This window comes from Arctopsyche grandis, chromosome 4 (genome assembly GCF_051622035.1).
Source record: "Arctopsyche grandis isolate Sample6627 chromosome 4, ASM5162203v2, whole genome shotgun sequence".
Lineage (NCBI taxonomy): Eukaryota > Metazoa > Arthropoda > Insecta > Trichoptera > Hydropsychidae > Arctopsyche > Arctopsyche grandis.
In genome coordinates this window covers 12,938,063-12,955,114 of record NC_135358.1, presented here as the reverse complement: position 1 = coordinate 12,955,114, position 17,052 = coordinate 12,938,063, and the positions used below count along the sequence as shown (strand labels likewise).

The following is a 17,052-nucleotide window of genomic DNA, read 5'->3' as shown; positions in this document are numbered from 1 at the left end:
CATTGATTAATTCTTCTGATGAAACGTTTTAAAACAGTTGGATGAATGATAAATAATTTTATTTAACATGTATTTAAAAGAACATCAATTATTATGTGAAAAAAAATCGAGATAAATGTAACCGTTTCAACTCGTATTGTGCTCGTAATGCTACTCTACCACTTTTTTCATTTATATCCATTGAAGTAGAATGGGTAGAAGCGCTCTCAGCTTCCAAAAATGTTGCTACTAAAACTCCGTGCAGACGGAGATTTCGGCTGTTTTTCTCAGTTGCAGTAGGATCTCTGTAGCAGTAGGATCTCTGTAGCAGTAGGATCTCTTTGAAATAGGCTCTACTAATGAAATTGTGTGGTAGTATTAGTTCGACAAAGTCCGAACATCTGTATGTGCACGTGCTAGATGTTCGGACCAGCCTCACTCATTGAAAAACAGTTATTATTACTTTATCTACATTGAAGTAGTATGCATAGAATTGCTCTCAGCCCCTAAAAATGTTGCCACAAAAAATCCGTGTGCCCGGAGATGTCAGCTGTTTTGTCCAGTTGTTGTAAGGGACGATCACTTCCACGAATTTTTTTTCCTCACTCTTTTGTCTCTATTCTGACTTTCCGTCTCTCTCTTCGATGGCTCGCTTTTAAGCGGTACTTTTGTTAGGAATGACTATTCTATACATTATACTTCAATGTTTATATCACGTGGTTCTAATTGTTTTAATTGCAAAGTGTTTTTGTTTAATAGTGTATATATGCTTCTGTTTATACTCTCTTGCTTCTCACATAGAGGTTTCAGTTTTCATTATGCTCGTAGTATATTTAAAAAAAGCTTCCACGAGGGAAAAATAACAGTCATTGCCCATGCTTACTGGGTTATTGAACACTGGAATTCTAATTCAAGTGAAGCTTAAAACGCATGTAAAAATAAAAGCTTTAAATAAAAACCTCGTGATATTGCAGCTTTTATGTTTTCAATAGTTTTTCTGTTAGATATTAATCAATATCAATATGTTTATTTATTTACCATACATTTGAATTAATGTATTATTCTAATCCAAATGGCCAATAATTGTAGCATCCCCTATGTATTTATTTTTATTTTAAATTCATTTTCGTTAAATTTTTTAGGGTGGCAATTTTGAATTCGACGTGATTTTGACGTTTATAGGTTATATTGCTTTGTATATCCAGGAGTCTCGTGATACCATCTTATTATATATTTATCAATGTAAGATTGTTTTAGATCCAAATAACAATTTTTATTAAAATATTTGCATTTTATAAATTTATTGTTTGCATTATATGTATTACCGGTTACAATAGATGTCTGGATTTTGCCCAAGATGTGGCTCAATTCTTCCGTTGCCTTCAAATCGACCTACTATTAATTGCTATTGTTGCAATGATCCCCATAAAATCGACGGTATTTTCATTTTTAAATAAAATATTTAATGGTATTAAATTATGTATACATATAGTTTGTATACAACACAGATTTTATCATTTTTTCTATTAAAAATTTATGTTTATGTTTATTTAAGTTTATGGTGATATGAAAGTAGAATATTCTATATATTTTAATCAAATTGATACGCCCAAGGAATTGCGAGAGAAAAGTATGTCAAAACGAATAAAGAAAGAGGCAGATTTAGAAGGTCCAGTTGTCGAAAGGAAATGTCCAGCTTGCAGTAATGAAAAAATGTCATATGCTACTTTACAATTGAGATCCGCTGATGAAGGCCAAACAGTTTTTTATACATGTACCAAGTGCAAGTAAGTACATTCCTGAAAATTTGGTATTATTATTGATCATATTATTAATTATTGGCTTTGGCATTATTGTTTTTCAGATTTAAAGAGACGGAAAATTCTTAATATATTTGTATTTTTAAATAATTTAGACTAAAAATCTTTTTGTTATAATTTTATTAATACATAATATCCGAAAAACACAAACATCTTTCAATACTACACAAAAGTTTCACAATTACATATTACCATAGAAATGCGCACAGTACTTAAATTTTGCAACACAGTATAGGTTCTACGTGATTGACAAATCCAAAACAAATTAAAAAATTAAACACTGATCAAAATTTCACATTGAAACTTTTTCATTTCTTATAAATATTTAGTATGTGTCGTACGGTCACACAAAAGACAGAAATATTGTGTTTGTATTAATTTACTTGGATTTCGGTGAACACAAATGTATATGTTGTTAAAAGTGAAAATAGTTTAAATATGATTCGATTGTTAAAATCAAAAATAAAATATAGATTTCCTCTTATGCCCATATACTCGTATCTATTTTCAAGGTATCTTACAAATTTTTCCAAATAATCCGTATTACGGTTTCCTAAATGAAATTATTTTTTTTAAAACTCAAATTAAATACATTATGTCATATATATACACTATATATTATTAAATCCAACACGCTATTAACCTGATTCAGCTACTAAAAGGAGTTTTTGTACCAGCATCATTGTACGATTAGCTTCATTTTGTAACATTTCTGATACAGTAACACAAGCACATGTTCGACAAAAATATACAAAAGCTTCCATTAAATTTCTTCTAAACCATGCCGAGCTCTTTAAAAGTTAATAAAGAATAGAAAACAAATTTTAGTTATAAAATAAGTAAATAAAAAATTGTTCGATATTATTAAAATTGATAAAACGCATACAAACTTACTATAAATGTGCGTGTAAGAGATTTAAAGGAATTAATAAATGTAGCCAAGCATAGAAAGTGCCTGAATGTATTACTTGTTGAAGATAAAATCTGAAATCCATTGAAACTATTACATAGAATGTCACATAACTGATTTATACAAAAAATAATAAAAATCTCACCGATAAAGTGTAGCATGAGTTAATATCGTCAATTACAGAATTTATTTCATTTAAAATTGTCATCATATTGGCCATATCAATATGTGAGTGTACAGAATTTATTTTCAAATTTTGAATTTCGTGTTTAATATCATACAATGTATTTGTTAAAATGCTGCCTTGTACGTAAAAATCTACTTTACATTGTTGAAAATTTTCAGTACCGAATCTTAAAATAATATTGTTGAAATAGTGAAAACGGTGAACTATTACATTCGTTTCTATAAAAAAATGCAAAATTTCAATTTCTTCAGTTACAATGATCAAAAAACATATAGTGATTTTAAGATATGTATTTTCTTGATACAATTCAAATGTCAAAATAAGTAATCGTACAATCGTATATATTGCATGAATTAATATTATTCGAAATTTTACATTGTTATTGAACAGTTTTTTTATATTTAATTTCGTATCTACACTCATTAAGTTTTTAAACATGGTCCTAGTTTTCTTGGGTATTACCGTGACAATTGAAATTTTTATTATTATGTATTGCAAACAATATAGTATATCCGATAACCATATTACAAAATTTAACAAGCTCGGTATCATTTTTTTGCGTATTATTTCGGTTTTCATGTACAACCATAACATCAAAATTGTAATAACACATCCAGACATTAATGAATAAATTCTATACGATTTACTAACAATCTTAATCCTATTTTTGGTTGCTCTAATTTTTTGAATTCCAAATATCCATTTAAAAGTATTTTCAACATTGAGAAGAAAATTAATTTCACTTTGATTTTTTACTACTGATGGAGACATTTTTTAAATATTAATAAACCAAAATCGATGCTGAACAATAGAAATGAAATTGTATTATTAGCAAATCAATAATTCAAAGTCTATAAAATGTAATTTATTTACTAACATCATAAAATATGAAATTGTTTCACAAACATACATATGAATGTACTTAATAGATTACACTATACATAATGATTTTGATATTGACTGAATGAGCGTGCGATGTTTTACTTAAAACGATTATTTTAATAAGAATTCCACAATTACATTTTTACGATCATAAAATACATTTTGAGGTTTTTTTTTAACATTTTATACTAGTTCACATCAGTAAATACAATTGTATAAGTTATTAACAATGAAATTAATTTGAATATCATTTGATGATTGAGACTGAAAAATAGATTTCCTTTCATGCCAACATCTTTCATTTCGAGAAAATTAGAAAATCTTTCTAAAACGTCTGTTTCGCCATTTTCTATATAAAATTTATATTGTATTAATTTTAAGGATTGTGATATGTCAATTATAATATGAATGTACATATTTTAAATTTGATAAACCTTTTTCTGTAGCAAGAAGTAGTTTCTGTACCGTTATTTTTGTACGATCAGCCTCACTTTGTAACATTTCTGACATTGATGCACACATACACACTCGAAGAAAATTCACAATACTTTCAATTAGGCTGTTTCTAAACCACAACATTTTCTTAAAAAGAATAAATTTATTTTTACACGTGAAAAATTATCTTCAATAAATTGATTATACTGCATATATAAAAAATATCCATAACTTACAATGGACGAAATATCTCGTTGTACCAAAAAAAATGTGTTTATATATATTGTTAAACCAAGAATGTGGTTGAACATCTTGGCAGTTGAAAAGAAAAGCTGTAAATTTGATAACTATATTATTCAAATACATACATATTTAATTTCACAAATATCATTTTTTCAAAGCGATCATATCAGGGTCGTAACTACTGGACTACTTGATTATATGTCCCATTTCTCTATACTTTTTTTATGGTTCCACTGCTTTTTGTAGCTCACAATCTTTTTTTTCTATGCTGCAAGTATGTACATACATATGTACATACAGTTCCATGAATATACAGAACAGTGACAAAACTAAACAATGACAATTCAGAACAAGCTAAATTAAAATAAATAAAACATAAATGGCCTTAAAGACGAGTCGCCACTACATACATACATATCTCGTCTTAATCCGTCTAATATATTTATTTTATTTTTCATTACTACATACATATGTACAAATATCGAAATTTGACAAAAATTAATGTTTTATTTGTTTTGAATTGTCATTGTTCTGTTTGATTCGGTTACCGTATTTATTGACCCATCAAACCAGCTCCCAAGTCAAACTTGGTGATCAAAAGAAAAATAAAATAACTGAAATATAAATAAATAGCTACGTTTATTTTCTAATATGTTATCACTAAAATTAATTAGGTACCTATGAAATAAAATTGCAGTTGGTATTTTGTATTTTGTAGTTACGCCACTGAAACGATTATAAAATTTTAAAATTTTTACCTGTATACTATAATATGAGTTAATTTCATTAATGATAGAATCAATGGTATTTAGAATACTCATCATTTTATTCATATCAACTTTTGAATCATATCTGCGATGCAATATCTGCAATTCTTCTTTAGTGCTGTAAAATATGGCTTCTAATAGGCTTTCGTGTAAATATAAATCGATTTTAGATTTACTGAAATATTTTATTCCATCACTAGAAATGATATTGTTAAAGTAATGTAGTCGATACTTAATTTCATTGATTTTGATAATAAAATGCAATATTTCAATTTCTTCCGAAAGAATGACCACAAGTATGGTGGCAGTTGTAAAATAATTTTGTTTGTCCATAAACTGAAAAATCACAATGGTCAATCGAATAATAACGTAAAATACGTGGTATAATATTACACGCATTTTTACATGATCGTTATGTAAGTTTTCCACTCCTAATTTTATATCAATTTTTAAGAAATTTTCAAATATGTTTCTGATTTGAATTGGTGCAGTATTAATACTAAAAATCATGATACAAAAATATTGTAAACAAAACAGGCATTGGGATGATATTGTTGCGATGTATAATAATTTTGGTAAATGGGTCACTGCAATTGCAAACGTAATATTCACTGCAATCATCGACGTTAGCGTTACAATTCCGATTGTTAGAGAATATATTTTATATAATTTGCTAACAGGCCTAAGACCATGTTTAGTATTTTTTATTTTTTGTGTGCCAAATATACATTTGAAAATATTTTCCACTAATAGTAGAAATAGAATGCAGTTTTTATTTTTCATTTTCAATGATGAAATGAACCTTTCGATAGTATACATTATTAAAATCAACCGCAAAGAAAAAAATGATAGATGTTCAGTTCCTAAAGAATGTGAATAAAATTTTAATGTGTAGGTCTTTTTAATATATTACAGCTAAATCATATGTAAGCAGTGACCATATTAATTCACTTAGCCACATAGTATCACTAAATCGATCAACAAACAATAGTTTAGTGAATAAAGTACATACAGTGTTACAATAGACAATACTTATAAATATTAATGATAATAATTCTGAACCACATCAAATTCATTATGGGTTTATTTACTTATATTACAAATATGTATACGCATACCCATTTTGAATAAATATTATGACAGTGGTTAGAAATACTTAATCCAATTTCAATTGCATGAAAAGCAAAGTGTATGAAACAATCATCGAGAATAACGTAAAAATCATTCGATAATTCATATTAAAAAATAAATTTCCTTTTATGCCAAACTTCTTGAACTGAAGCAACCTTGTAAATTTTTCTAAACTTGTGAAATCTGAGAAAAATAAATAAAAATAATATAAACATATGTGTATGAACAATATACATCACCCCCAGCGTAAAAAGTTACAACTCAAAAAATTATGTTTTATCATTTTTATCGCCTGAGGGCGATACTCTTGTTTAATTTGTAGTTCATATAATTAATGATTAGGGTGACCATACGTCCCGTTTTAGCCAGGACAGTGTTTCTCGTGCTTTGCGTTCGTCCCGTTGTTTTCGTAAAATTGTTTTATTTATCCCGTTCTGTCCTTGTTTTTCAATTTAATTTTTTTCCAAAAACAAATATTATTATACAAATATATTACATACATAGAATATATTTATTTTAAAATAACATTTAAATATTTTGTAAAATGATTCATTTTATGTTTTTGAAAACAAAAAATCGCGTTGTTATACTATTTTCATCAAAAGATTATTTTTAAATAACTTTTAAGTACTTATCATTTATATTATTTATCTGATCACTTATTTAATTAATTACTGATCGAAAAATTGTTATTTACTGATCATTTATATTATAAAAATGAATATTTACTGATCATTTATATTATTTAACTGATCATTTTAGTTATTTTTAACCTACCAAATAATTAGTTCCCTTTATAATATTCAAGGTTGCGAGGTCAATGACCGAGGGTTTGTTTTGTAAATTAAACATACATACATAGTTCATAAATCTTTTTGCTTACGTCACGCGATGTAAAAATACGTACTTTTCATATTATTCGATTCCCGATTTCGATTTCGACTTCGATGTTGACTTCGGGTTTTATAATTTTATTATTATTTTTTATTGCATAATTTAATTGGCATAACCGATTCCCGATTTCTGTTTCAGTTCCGATTTCGAATAATTACACTGAGCAACAAAAAATCACGTTTTTGAGTTACCAGAGCGAAGACTAACCAATCTTTAAAATGACTTTTAAAATTCGCTATACAATTAATTATAAGTATTTTAAAACAATAAAAAATCACAATCAATAGAAAAAAACATCTGACTATTGATTCCAATACTCACTTTGATCACAACAATACTAGATTTTGAGTTAAAGACCGTAAAAGCCAAAAAACTGTAAAAATCGCGCATTTTTTTAAACGCTCATATCTCGTAAACAGTCACTAACCAATAAAAATCATTATCATATTCGAATTCAATGGGTCAAACTTAGTAAAGATTGTTTGTCTACGCTCTGGTAATTTCTTTTGTTGCTCAGTGTTATTACTATTCATATTGTAACTTTATCTAAAATCATGTATCAATCCGAAAGCACGCATTGAAATTTCAACGGGCGTAACACTAGTTATTTAATATTCACCAGAACGTTATTACAAAAGAAGAAATCAAACTTTTTAGTTGCACATAATTTTTGCAATTAAAAGAAACCACGAATATCTTTTTGGAAAATTACTTGCTATTTTATTTGTTAATTTTACACAGTTCAGAAAAAAAAATCTGTCTACGATGCATGAGTATCGATGTATGTATTATATAATGGTTTAATTTTTTTGCGGAGTGTCCCGTTTTGAGTCCTGGGAAATATCGTCACCTTATTATATTCTGTTTTTAGTATAACATATTTACAATGATATACATACATACCTTTTTCTGAAACTAAAAGATATTTGTGCATCAAAATACTGGTTTTATTTGCCTCTGTTTCTATTATTTCTACCATGGTAGCACAAATGCTTAATCGAATAATATTTATGAAATTTTCAATTAAAAAATATGAAAACCATTTTAGTGTCTAAAAAGATAATTGATTATGTTCTACTATTTTGTGTAAATATATACTTGTAAATATGTACATATAATACTTACATTTTTAGTAAAATAATTTGAAGCATACATCAGTGAGATTGACAGTGAATGTAAAAAAAATAATGTTGTATTTATAAATATCTGTAAAATTCCACCATGTTTATCATAATAATGATGAAATATATAATAGTTTGGTTTTAATTCAATTCTATACAATACCTGGATATAATATGATGAATTAATAGCATCAAAAATAAAAGATATTTTGTAAAAAATCACCATAATGTCTTCAGTCTTTTGATTAGATAGTTTGTAATATTTTTTATATTTGTGAGATAGAGTTCTAGTAAGAATCGTATCTTGCAGTTGAAAATCCACTTTAGAATTTTTATTTTTCATTTTTTCTCCAATATTTTTGATAATATCGTTTAATATTCGAAGCCTATGATTCGCTTCGTTCGATTCAACAATAAAATGTAATATATCTATCTCTTCAGTTATAACCATTATACTAAATATGACAAGTCGAAAGGTAAATCCGATACAAAAAAATTCATACATTTCGATACAAAACCTGACAGCAATATAGACCAAATGAATCAAAATAATGCGTTTCTTCATATCCTTATTTTGGATATTCTTAAGATTCAATTTAAAATCGACTTCTATGAATATATTGAATATATAAATTGATAGTGTTGATAAACCAAACAAATTTAAAATCATCATACAAATATAATTGAAAAAATAAGTCAACCTCCACCCCCAAACAACGATCAATAAAATTTTTGATATATTTAAGGCAACAAAAATATTATATATATGAAATGATGGAATTATAATCATGCCCATAATAATTGCATAGGTTTTATAAAGTATGTTTACATATTTTATGCCATTTTGAGTGACTTGTATTCTTTTAGTGCAAAATATCCACCTTATTGCACTTTCCATTAGGAATAAGAATCTCACACCACTATCATTTTTTAAATCCTTTTTTGTCCGCCAGAACATAATTTAAAACTCGATATAAAACTATGTCAGCCTAAGTGCAGCAATGTGAAATCACTTGAAGGTAAAGCTTGACAAACAAATTTGATATACATTCGACAATAAAGTAACTAATTTAGTAAACATAGTTTGATTCGAATATACTGATAGGCATACAAAATATTTCTTTTTTGTTGAATTGAATTGATAGTTTTATTAAATTATATTGTATGTCATATGAATATGGTATGTATTGTACACACATAAGTACATACATAGTTAAACGTAACACTCAAATTACATTTAACGTTGATTCTTATCAACACACATAAATCATCTTTTTTATTGTTATCATTTTGACAAAATGTTTTAACATTTTTTATTTTATCCCGCATTCGACTATTCGAGTACTTCTTAAAGTCATGGCAAACAGCTCAATTGAACAGGCTATTCCATTAACCAATACAGAACTGTGAGTTTTCATTTTTATGATCATTGCCATAGTTAAAATCGTGACTTTTATAGAAAGAATATATTTTATTTTAATAAAATTCGTATACATAAATATTAAAAATTCAAATTTACCGCCTTATAAGGGGCAGGTCTCTCAGGACATCTTCGACGTCTGATTTGTTTACCTATTGTTATGGTCACGTACTCGGATATGTATTCCCACGACATTTGGTCCCACTGTACCATGGTATCCGTCACTTCTGAGAAGGGACCAAATAGCGGCCATTGTTTAGCCTACATGCACTTAGAGTCTAGATATAATCCTTGAAACCAATTATAACGGTAACACAGTCTCTGGGATGCTACTCGGGCTAATCCGATTGCAACTACTCGGCGGCTCTTTTTAGTATACGTAACAGTATTATATTTTAGTATAATATATAAATTGATTTAGTTTTTAAATATAAAATGGATTTCATCAAATTCAGCTGTCTGTTATCACCGATTCATGATATACTTCTCAATTTCAACAACTCAATATATTGTCGCTGTAACTATGTATATGTATATTTTAATATTTTTTATTCGTCTAACTCTATATTTTATTTAATGAGTCGTATTATTCTATACAGTATCTAAATTCTATTTTCTCTATTTGTCTCATACTTTCATATATGATTTTTGCATTCATTTGTCATATTTAATTACATACAATCATCAATTCCAGTAAATTTTAATCATTTTTATTTTATCAATACTAAGTATTGCAATCATAAGTATGTTCGATCTCAAGATTTTGACTGATTTGTTATCATAATCGGTCACGTCTTCATTGTTTTTAAAAATGAGAATGTGTGCATGGTCTGTATGTGGATTTTTTCTTTACTATCAAGATTTCACGATTATCTGTTATTTTATAAAATCTCTATTTAATTATAGCTAACATCTTTTATTTACGGTATTTGGAAGATAAAAGATGTCAATATTTCCGAAAAGCTTCCAAATGTTTTCAATTTGAAATTGCCTATTCAAGCATTTAAATGTTTATTTAAAAGTAGAGAGGGTAAAAAGAGAAGAAATGTAATATTAATGGTGTTTGTCCCAAGTACTACTTCGATAACCTTAGCAAGTAAAAAAAAAATTATACCAACATTAGTGACACATTTATGAATACTACATTCATCCATAAGTGTTTTATACTTTTCAGCTGAAATGATTCTCTTATATTTGTATTTAAGGCATAAATTTCAGTGGACAGAAGTTGAGTATGGAATATTTGCCGCATTTCGTGGAATAACTCAATTCTTGGGTAATATAAATCAACAAGTGTAGCAATATCATTATTAATGTTTACTGATTTCGTCCATATATGCATAGGTACTATAATAATAGTGAAATTATTAAAACATAAACTGAAACTTGAAGACAAGACGATTGGAATGATCGGTGCCGTGTCCCAGTTCATCAGCTCGTCAATGCTTTTGATTAGCTCGAAACCTTGGATGATATTTTTGGGTAATTTCATAAAATTTTAAATAGAATAATTATATTGAATTTTTTATAATCTTTATTTAACTTGCTTTCATTTGTAACTCGCAAAATTTTATATATTTTGGGTATAAATTTTCAGCCCCAACTTTCGGTATTTTAAATCGGGCAGTTTTAAATAATAAACCTGTGTTGAATAAACAAATCGTTGCTAGTGAGCAAGGTATACCTTGAACAATCATTATATACATATATATTATATACACGTATTGTTTTGTTTGAAGCAATTTTTGTATCATCATTACTTTTCAGGTAAACTTAACTCAATAACTGCAATACTAAGATGATAAGATTGTGGCATCCGGAGTTATTCCAATGGTTCATTATATCTACTACATTACCATCGAGTGGATGCCTAGCTTTTTTTTTATTTTTAGGTCTTGTGGCCGCAATTATCGAATTTTGTTGCTATTATTTTATAGCATCGGAACCTGTTCAGCCGAAAAATCAGGATATATAATTAAATATGTTACTTTTACATTCACCGCTTTTTTAAATCCTTATCAGATATGTAATATTTACAGTCATTTTGATTCGTTCAAATTATTTTGAACCGAATTTCCTAACAAGTGATCAAACAAATGGATGTGTACCCTGATAAGATTACTTAGAAGCTATCACTTATTGTATATATGTAATATGGAATGATTTCATTATATAAATTGTCACACCTTGAAATGACTAATTCGAATTTTATTATGAAAAGTAATGCAATATATTTTATTTTATTTTATTTTATTATTACAATCAATATACACTCGTCATTACAGATCGCTCCAATGCGACGAGTATACGATAACGGTCAGAAATACAATAATACATATACAATCAGAATACATAGCATATAACAATTAATCAGTACATAAATAATAATCATAGAGACATCTATGGATTATTTTTAGATTTTTGTGTACAATTATTATTACAATTTTTATACATATAATAAACACGAAATTATAGAGATGTCTATAGAGATATCTATAGATTTCAGATTACCGTGCATAATTTTTACAAATTATACACACAGATTTTGTGACAACAGGAAATGATCTAATACCAATTTTCAGGAACCGTTTCAACAATGATCAGATAAAATTGGCAAACTCTGATAGAGAAACGATCGATTTGGAGTCACAAAACCCCCAAACCTAACCAGCAGTTTGGATATTCTTAAGATTCAATTTAAAATCGACGTCTATGAATATATTGAATATATAAATTGATAGTGTTGATAAACCAAACAAATTTAAAATCATCATACAAATATAATTGAAAAAATAAGTCAACCTCCACCCCCAAACAACGATCAATAAAATTTTTGATATATTTAAGGCAACAAAAATATTATATATATGAAATGATGGAATTATAATCATGCCCATAATAATTGCATAGGTTTTATAAAGTATGTTTACATATTTTATGCCATTTTGAGTGACTTGTATTCTTTTAGTGCAAAATATCCACCTTATTGCACTTTCCATTAGGAATAAGAATCTCACACCACTATCATTTTTTAAATCCTTTTTTGTCCGCCAGAACATAATTTAAAACTCGATATAAAACTATGTCAGCCTAAGTGCAGCAATGTGAAATCACTTGAAGGTAAAGCTTGACAAACAAATTTGATATACATTCGACAATAAAGTAACTAATTTAGTAAACATAGTTTGATTCGAATATACTGATAGGCATACAAAATATTTCTTTTTTGTTGAATTGAATTGATAGTTTTATTAAATTATATTGTATGTCATATGAATATGGTATGTATTGTACACACATAAGTACATACATAGTTAAACGTAACACTCAAATTACATTTAACGTTGATTCTTATCAACCACATAAATCATCTTTTTTATTGTTATCATTTTGACAAAATGTTTTAACATTTTTTATTTTATCCCGCATTCGACTATTCGAGTACTTCTTAAAGTCATGGCAAACAGCTCAATTGAACAGGCTATTCCATTAACCAATACAGAACTGTGAGTTTTCATTTTTATGATCATTGCCATAGTTAAAATCGTGACTTTTATAGAAAGAATATATTTTATTTTAATAAAATTCGTATACATAAATATTAAAAATTCAAATTTACCGCCTTATAAGGGGCAGGTCTCTCAGGACATCTTCGACGTCTGATTTGTTTACCTATTGTTATGGTCACGTACTCGGATATGTATTCCCACGACATTTGGTCCCACTGTACCATGGTATCCGTCACTTCTGAGAAGGGACCAAATAGCGGCCATTGTTTAGCCTACATGCACTTAGAGTCTAGATATAATCCTTGAAACCAATTATAACGGTAACACAGTCTCTGGGATGCTACTCGGGCTAATCCGATTGCAACTACTCGGCGGCTCTTTTTAGTATACGTAACAGTATTATATTTTAGTATAATATATAAATTGATTTAGTTTTTAAATATAAAATGGATTTCATCAAATTCAGCTGTCTGTTATCACCGATTCATGATATACTTCTCAATTTCAACAACTCAATATATTGTCGCTGTAACTATGTATATGTATATTTTAATATTTTTTATTCGTCTAACTCTATATTTTATTTAATGAGTCGTATTATTCTATACAGTATCTAAATTCTATTTTCTCTATTTGTCTCATACTTTCATATATGATTTTTGCATTCATTTGTCATATTTAATTACATACAATCATCAATTCCAGTAAATTTTAATCATTTTTATTTTATCAATACTAAGTATTGCAATCATAAGTATGTTCGATCTCAAGATTTTGACTGATTTGTTATCATAATCGGTCACGTCTTCATTGTTTTTAAAAATGAGAATGTGTGCATGGTCTGTATGTGGATTTTTTCTTTACTATCAAGATTTCACGATTATCTGTTATTTTATAAAATCTCTATTTAATTATAGCTAACATCTTTTATTTACGGTATTTGGAAGATAAAAGATGTCAATATTTCCGAAAAGCTTCCAAATGTTTTCAATTTGAAATTGCCTATTCAAGCATTTAAATGTTTATTTAAAAGTAGAGAGGGTAAAAAGAGAAGAAATGTAATATTAATGGTGTTTGTCCCAAGTACTACTTCGATAACCTTAGCAAGTAAAAAAAAAATTATACCAACATTAGTGACACATTTATGAATACTACATTCATCCATAAGTGTTTTATACTTTTCAGCTGAAATGATTCTCTTATATTTGTATTTAAGGCATAAATTTCAGTGGACAGAAGTTGAGTATGGAATATTTGCCGCATTTCGTGGAATAACTCAATTCTTGGGTAATATAAATCAACAAGTGTAGCAATATCATTATTAATGTTTACTGATTTCGTCCATATATGCATAGGTACTATAATAATAGTGAAATTATTAAAACATAAACTGAAACTTGAAGACAAGACGATTGGAATGATCGGTGCCGTGTCCCAGTTCATCAGCTCGTCAATGCTTTTGATTAGCTCGAAACCTTGGATGATATTTTTGGGTAATTTCATAAAATTTTAAATAGAATAATTATATTGAATTTTTTATAATCTTTATTTAACTTGCTTTCATTTGTAACTCGCAAAATTTTATATATTTTGGGTATAAATTTTCAGCCCCAACTTTCGGTATTTTAAATCGGGCAGTTTTAAATAATAAACCTGTGTTGAATAAACAAATCGTTGCTAGTGAGCAAGGTATACCTTGAACAATCATTATATACATATATATTATATACACGTATTGTTTTGTTTGAAGCAATTTTTGTATCATCATTACTTTTCAGGTAAACTTAACTCAATAACTGCAATACTAAGATGATAAGATTGTGGCATCCGGAGTTATTCCAATGGTTCATTATATCTACTACATTACCATCGAGTGGATGCCTAGCTTTTTTTTTATTTTTAGGTCTTGTGGCCGCAATTATCGAATTTTGTTGCTATTATTTTATAGCATCGGAACCTGTTCAGCCGAAAAATCAGGATATATAATTAAATATGTTACTTTTACATTCACCGCTTTTTTAAATCCTTATCAGATATGTAATATTTACAGTCATTTTGATTCGTTCAAATTATTTTGAACCGAATTTCCTAACAAGTGATCAAACAAATGGATGTGTACCCTGATAAGATTACTTAGAAGCTATCACTTATTGTATATATGTAATATGGAATGATTTCATTATATAAATTGTCACACCTTGAAATGACTAATTCGAATTTTATTATGAAAAGTAATGCAATATATTTTATTTTATTTTATTTTATTATTACAATCAATATACACTCGTCATTACAGATCGCTCCAATGCGACGAGTATACGATAACGGTCAGAAATACAATAATACATATACAATCAGAATACATAGCATATAACAATTAATCAGTACATAAATAATAATCATAGAGACATCTATGGATTATTTTTAGATTTTTGTGTACAATTATTATTACAATTTTTATACATATAATAAACACGAAATTATAGAGATGTCTATAGAGATATCTATAGATTTCAGATTACCGTGCATAATTTTTACAAATTATACACACAGATTTTGTGACAACAGGAAATGATCTAATACCAATTTTCAGGAACCGTTTCAACAATGATCAGATAAAATTGGCAAACTCTGATAGAGAAACGATCGATTTGGAGTCACAAAACCCCCAAACCTAACCAGCAGTTTGACGAGGACATATATGTACATACATAAAATATGTATATATATATATATATATATATATATATATATATATATATATATATATATATATATATATATATATATATATATATATATATATATATATATTGCATTGCAACACATGCTAAGTTCAACTAGTATACATATATGTATGTACATATATAAAAATTGAGTTTCCAAAAAATATATACGTATTGCATAATATGTGTAAAGGTTTGAATCATATTTTATATGCGTATGAAATCTTATCTACGAAAGAAAATTACTTGTATGTATTGATATTTGTTTTATGCATTACTATTTACCACACTACACGCTCATAGAAACAAATAGAAAACTCTAGTCTCAATTGTTGATTGACATTGTACATTTAGTGCACATGACAGATGTTTCCAAATAAAAAATATGTTTATTTATGTTTAAAAATATGTAATTTATAATTTTCTAGATTAAATCAAAAAAATAAGTAAATTGAAAAAATTGTGTAATCTGTGTCATCTATAATAACTTTATGCTATAACGATAATTCAGTTTTAATAGTCTCCCACAATATTTAATATGAAAATGCATTCTCAAAACCTTCTCTTTGACTTAATTTCATTCATTAGGCCTCTCATACAATCGAAATTTCTGCCTTTCAAGTAACTCAATCATATACATATGTACATAACTATTTCAGCTAATTTTTTATGTAATTCAATCAATATCATTTAAAATATAAATTTTATTTTTCCCGTCTCATCTTCGATTATATGTATTTTAAAAATGTGTTCCGCGTTTAGGTTTTATTTAAAGAATAAAAATATAAGAATAACAAAATTTAATATGGAGATGAAAAACACATGGAACTATTTATAGCGTTGTTTCAGAATGATGTCACTTTCATCCATTGAAAATCTACCTATGTGGCAATAAAGTGTATGACGAATTGTACTCAGTATTACAATCAGGTATGATTCTGCTGCATTACAAGTCGGTCACCTGCCGCTCGGTTTGAGGTTAGCTTGCGATAATTCCAATTATCAGCTTGTTCAAATATTTGATGAGT

At 27.4% G+C, this 17,052-nt stretch overlaps 3 protein-coding genes across 5 annotated transcripts; all 3 read left to right on the top strand.

Annotated features, from left to right (window-relative positions):
• The first annotated feature begins 1,132 nt into the window (after positions 1 to 1,132).
• Polr1H (RNA polymerase I subunit RpI12) lies at positions 1,133 to 1,940 on the top strand. Its single transcript, XM_077429613.1, has 4 exons — positions 1,133 to 1,229; positions 1,317 to 1,416; positions 1,535 to 1,766; positions 1,844 to 1,940. Exons 2-4 carry the CDS (start codon positions 1,317 to 1,319, stop codon positions 1,866 to 1,868), a joined length of 357 nt encoding a protein of 118 aa, XP_077285739.1. The 5' UTR covers positions 1,133 to 1,229; the 3' UTR covers positions 1,869 to 1,940.
• A 7,622-nt stretch (positions 1,941 to 9,562) lies between these two features.
• On the top strand, positions 9,563 to 12,542 carry LOC143910955 (uncharacterized). Of its 2 annotated transcripts, XM_077429611.1 has the most exons (6): positions 9,569 to 9,775; positions 10,696 to 10,885; positions 10,964 to 11,065; positions 11,134 to 11,271; positions 11,387 to 11,467; positions 11,557 to 12,542. In XM_077429611.1, the coding sequence occupies exons 2-6, from the start codon at positions 10,846 to 10,848 to the stop codon at positions 11,589 to 11,591; spliced, it is 396 nt and encodes a 131-aa protein (XP_077285737.1). In that variant the 5' UTR covers positions 9,569 to 9,775; positions 10,696 to 10,845; the 3' UTR covers positions 11,592 to 12,542. The 2 variants fall into 2 exon arrangements, with proteins under 2 accessions (XP_077285738.1, XP_077285737.1); XM_077429612.1 differs by lacking the exon at positions 10,696 to 10,885 and having other exon boundaries at positions 9,563 to 9,775.
• Positions 12,543 to 13,220: 678 nt separating this feature from the next.
• On the top strand, positions 13,221 to 15,555 carry LOC143911063 (uncharacterized). 2 transcript variants are annotated; one of them, XM_077429786.1, is made up of 6 exons: positions 13,225 to 13,295; positions 14,216 to 14,405; positions 14,484 to 14,585; positions 14,654 to 14,791; positions 14,907 to 14,987; positions 15,077 to 15,555. In XM_077429786.1, the coding sequence occupies exons 2-6, from the start codon at positions 14,366 to 14,368 to the stop codon at positions 15,109 to 15,111; spliced, it is 396 nt and encodes a 131-aa protein (XP_077285912.1). In that variant the 5' UTR covers positions 13,225 to 13,295; positions 14,216 to 14,365; the 3' UTR covers positions 15,112 to 15,555. The 2 variants fall into 2 exon arrangements, with proteins under 2 accessions (XP_077285913.1, XP_077285912.1); XM_077429787.1 differs by lacking the exon at positions 14,216 to 14,405 and having other exon boundaries at positions 13,221 to 13,295; positions 15,077 to 15,536.
• The last annotated feature ends 1,497 nt before the right edge of the window (positions 15,556 to 17,052 follow it).

What these genes read in the sequence shown, in the direction of transcription:
- LOC143910955 (XM_077429611.1), top strand. Translation starts at nt 10,846, where the DNA reads ATGGTGTTTGTCCCAAGTACTACTTCGATAACCTTAGCAA. An exon ending in TACTTCGATAACCTTAGCAA is followed by an intron (nt 10,886 to 10,963) that starts GTAAAAAAAAAA and finishes TATACTTTTCAG; the next exon opens with CTGAAATGATTCTCTTATAT. An exon ending in TGGAATAACTCAATTCTTGG is followed by an intron (nt 11,066 to 11,133) that starts GTAATATAAATC and finishes ATATATGCATAG; the next exon opens with GTACTATAATAATAGTGAAA.
- LOC143911063 (XM_077429786.1), top strand. Translation starts at nt 14,366, where the DNA reads ATGGTGTTTGTCCCAAGTACTACTTCGATAACCTTAGCAA. An exon ending in TACTTCGATAACCTTAGCAA is followed by an intron (nt 14,406 to 14,483) that starts GTAAAAAAAAAA and finishes TATACTTTTCAG; the next exon opens with CTGAAATGATTCTCTTATAT. An exon ending in AATCGTTGCTAGTGAGCAAG is followed by an intron (nt 14,988 to 15,076) that starts GTATACCTTGAA and finishes ATTACTTTTCAG; the next exon opens with GTAAACTTAACTCAATAACT.
- Polr1H (XM_077429613.1), top strand. Translation starts at nt 1,317, where the DNA reads ATGTCTGGATTTTGCCCAAGATGTGGCTCAATTCTTCCGTTGCCTTCA. An exon ending in TGATCCCCATAAAATCGACG is followed by an intron (nt 1,417 to 1,534) that starts GTATTTTCATTT and finishes TGTTTATTTAAG; the next exon opens with TTTATGGTGATATGAAAGTA. An exon ending in TATACATGTACCAAGTGCAA is followed by an intron (nt 1,767 to 1,843) that starts GTAAGTACATTC and finishes ATTGTTTTTCAG; the next exon opens with ATTTAAAGAGACGGAAAATT.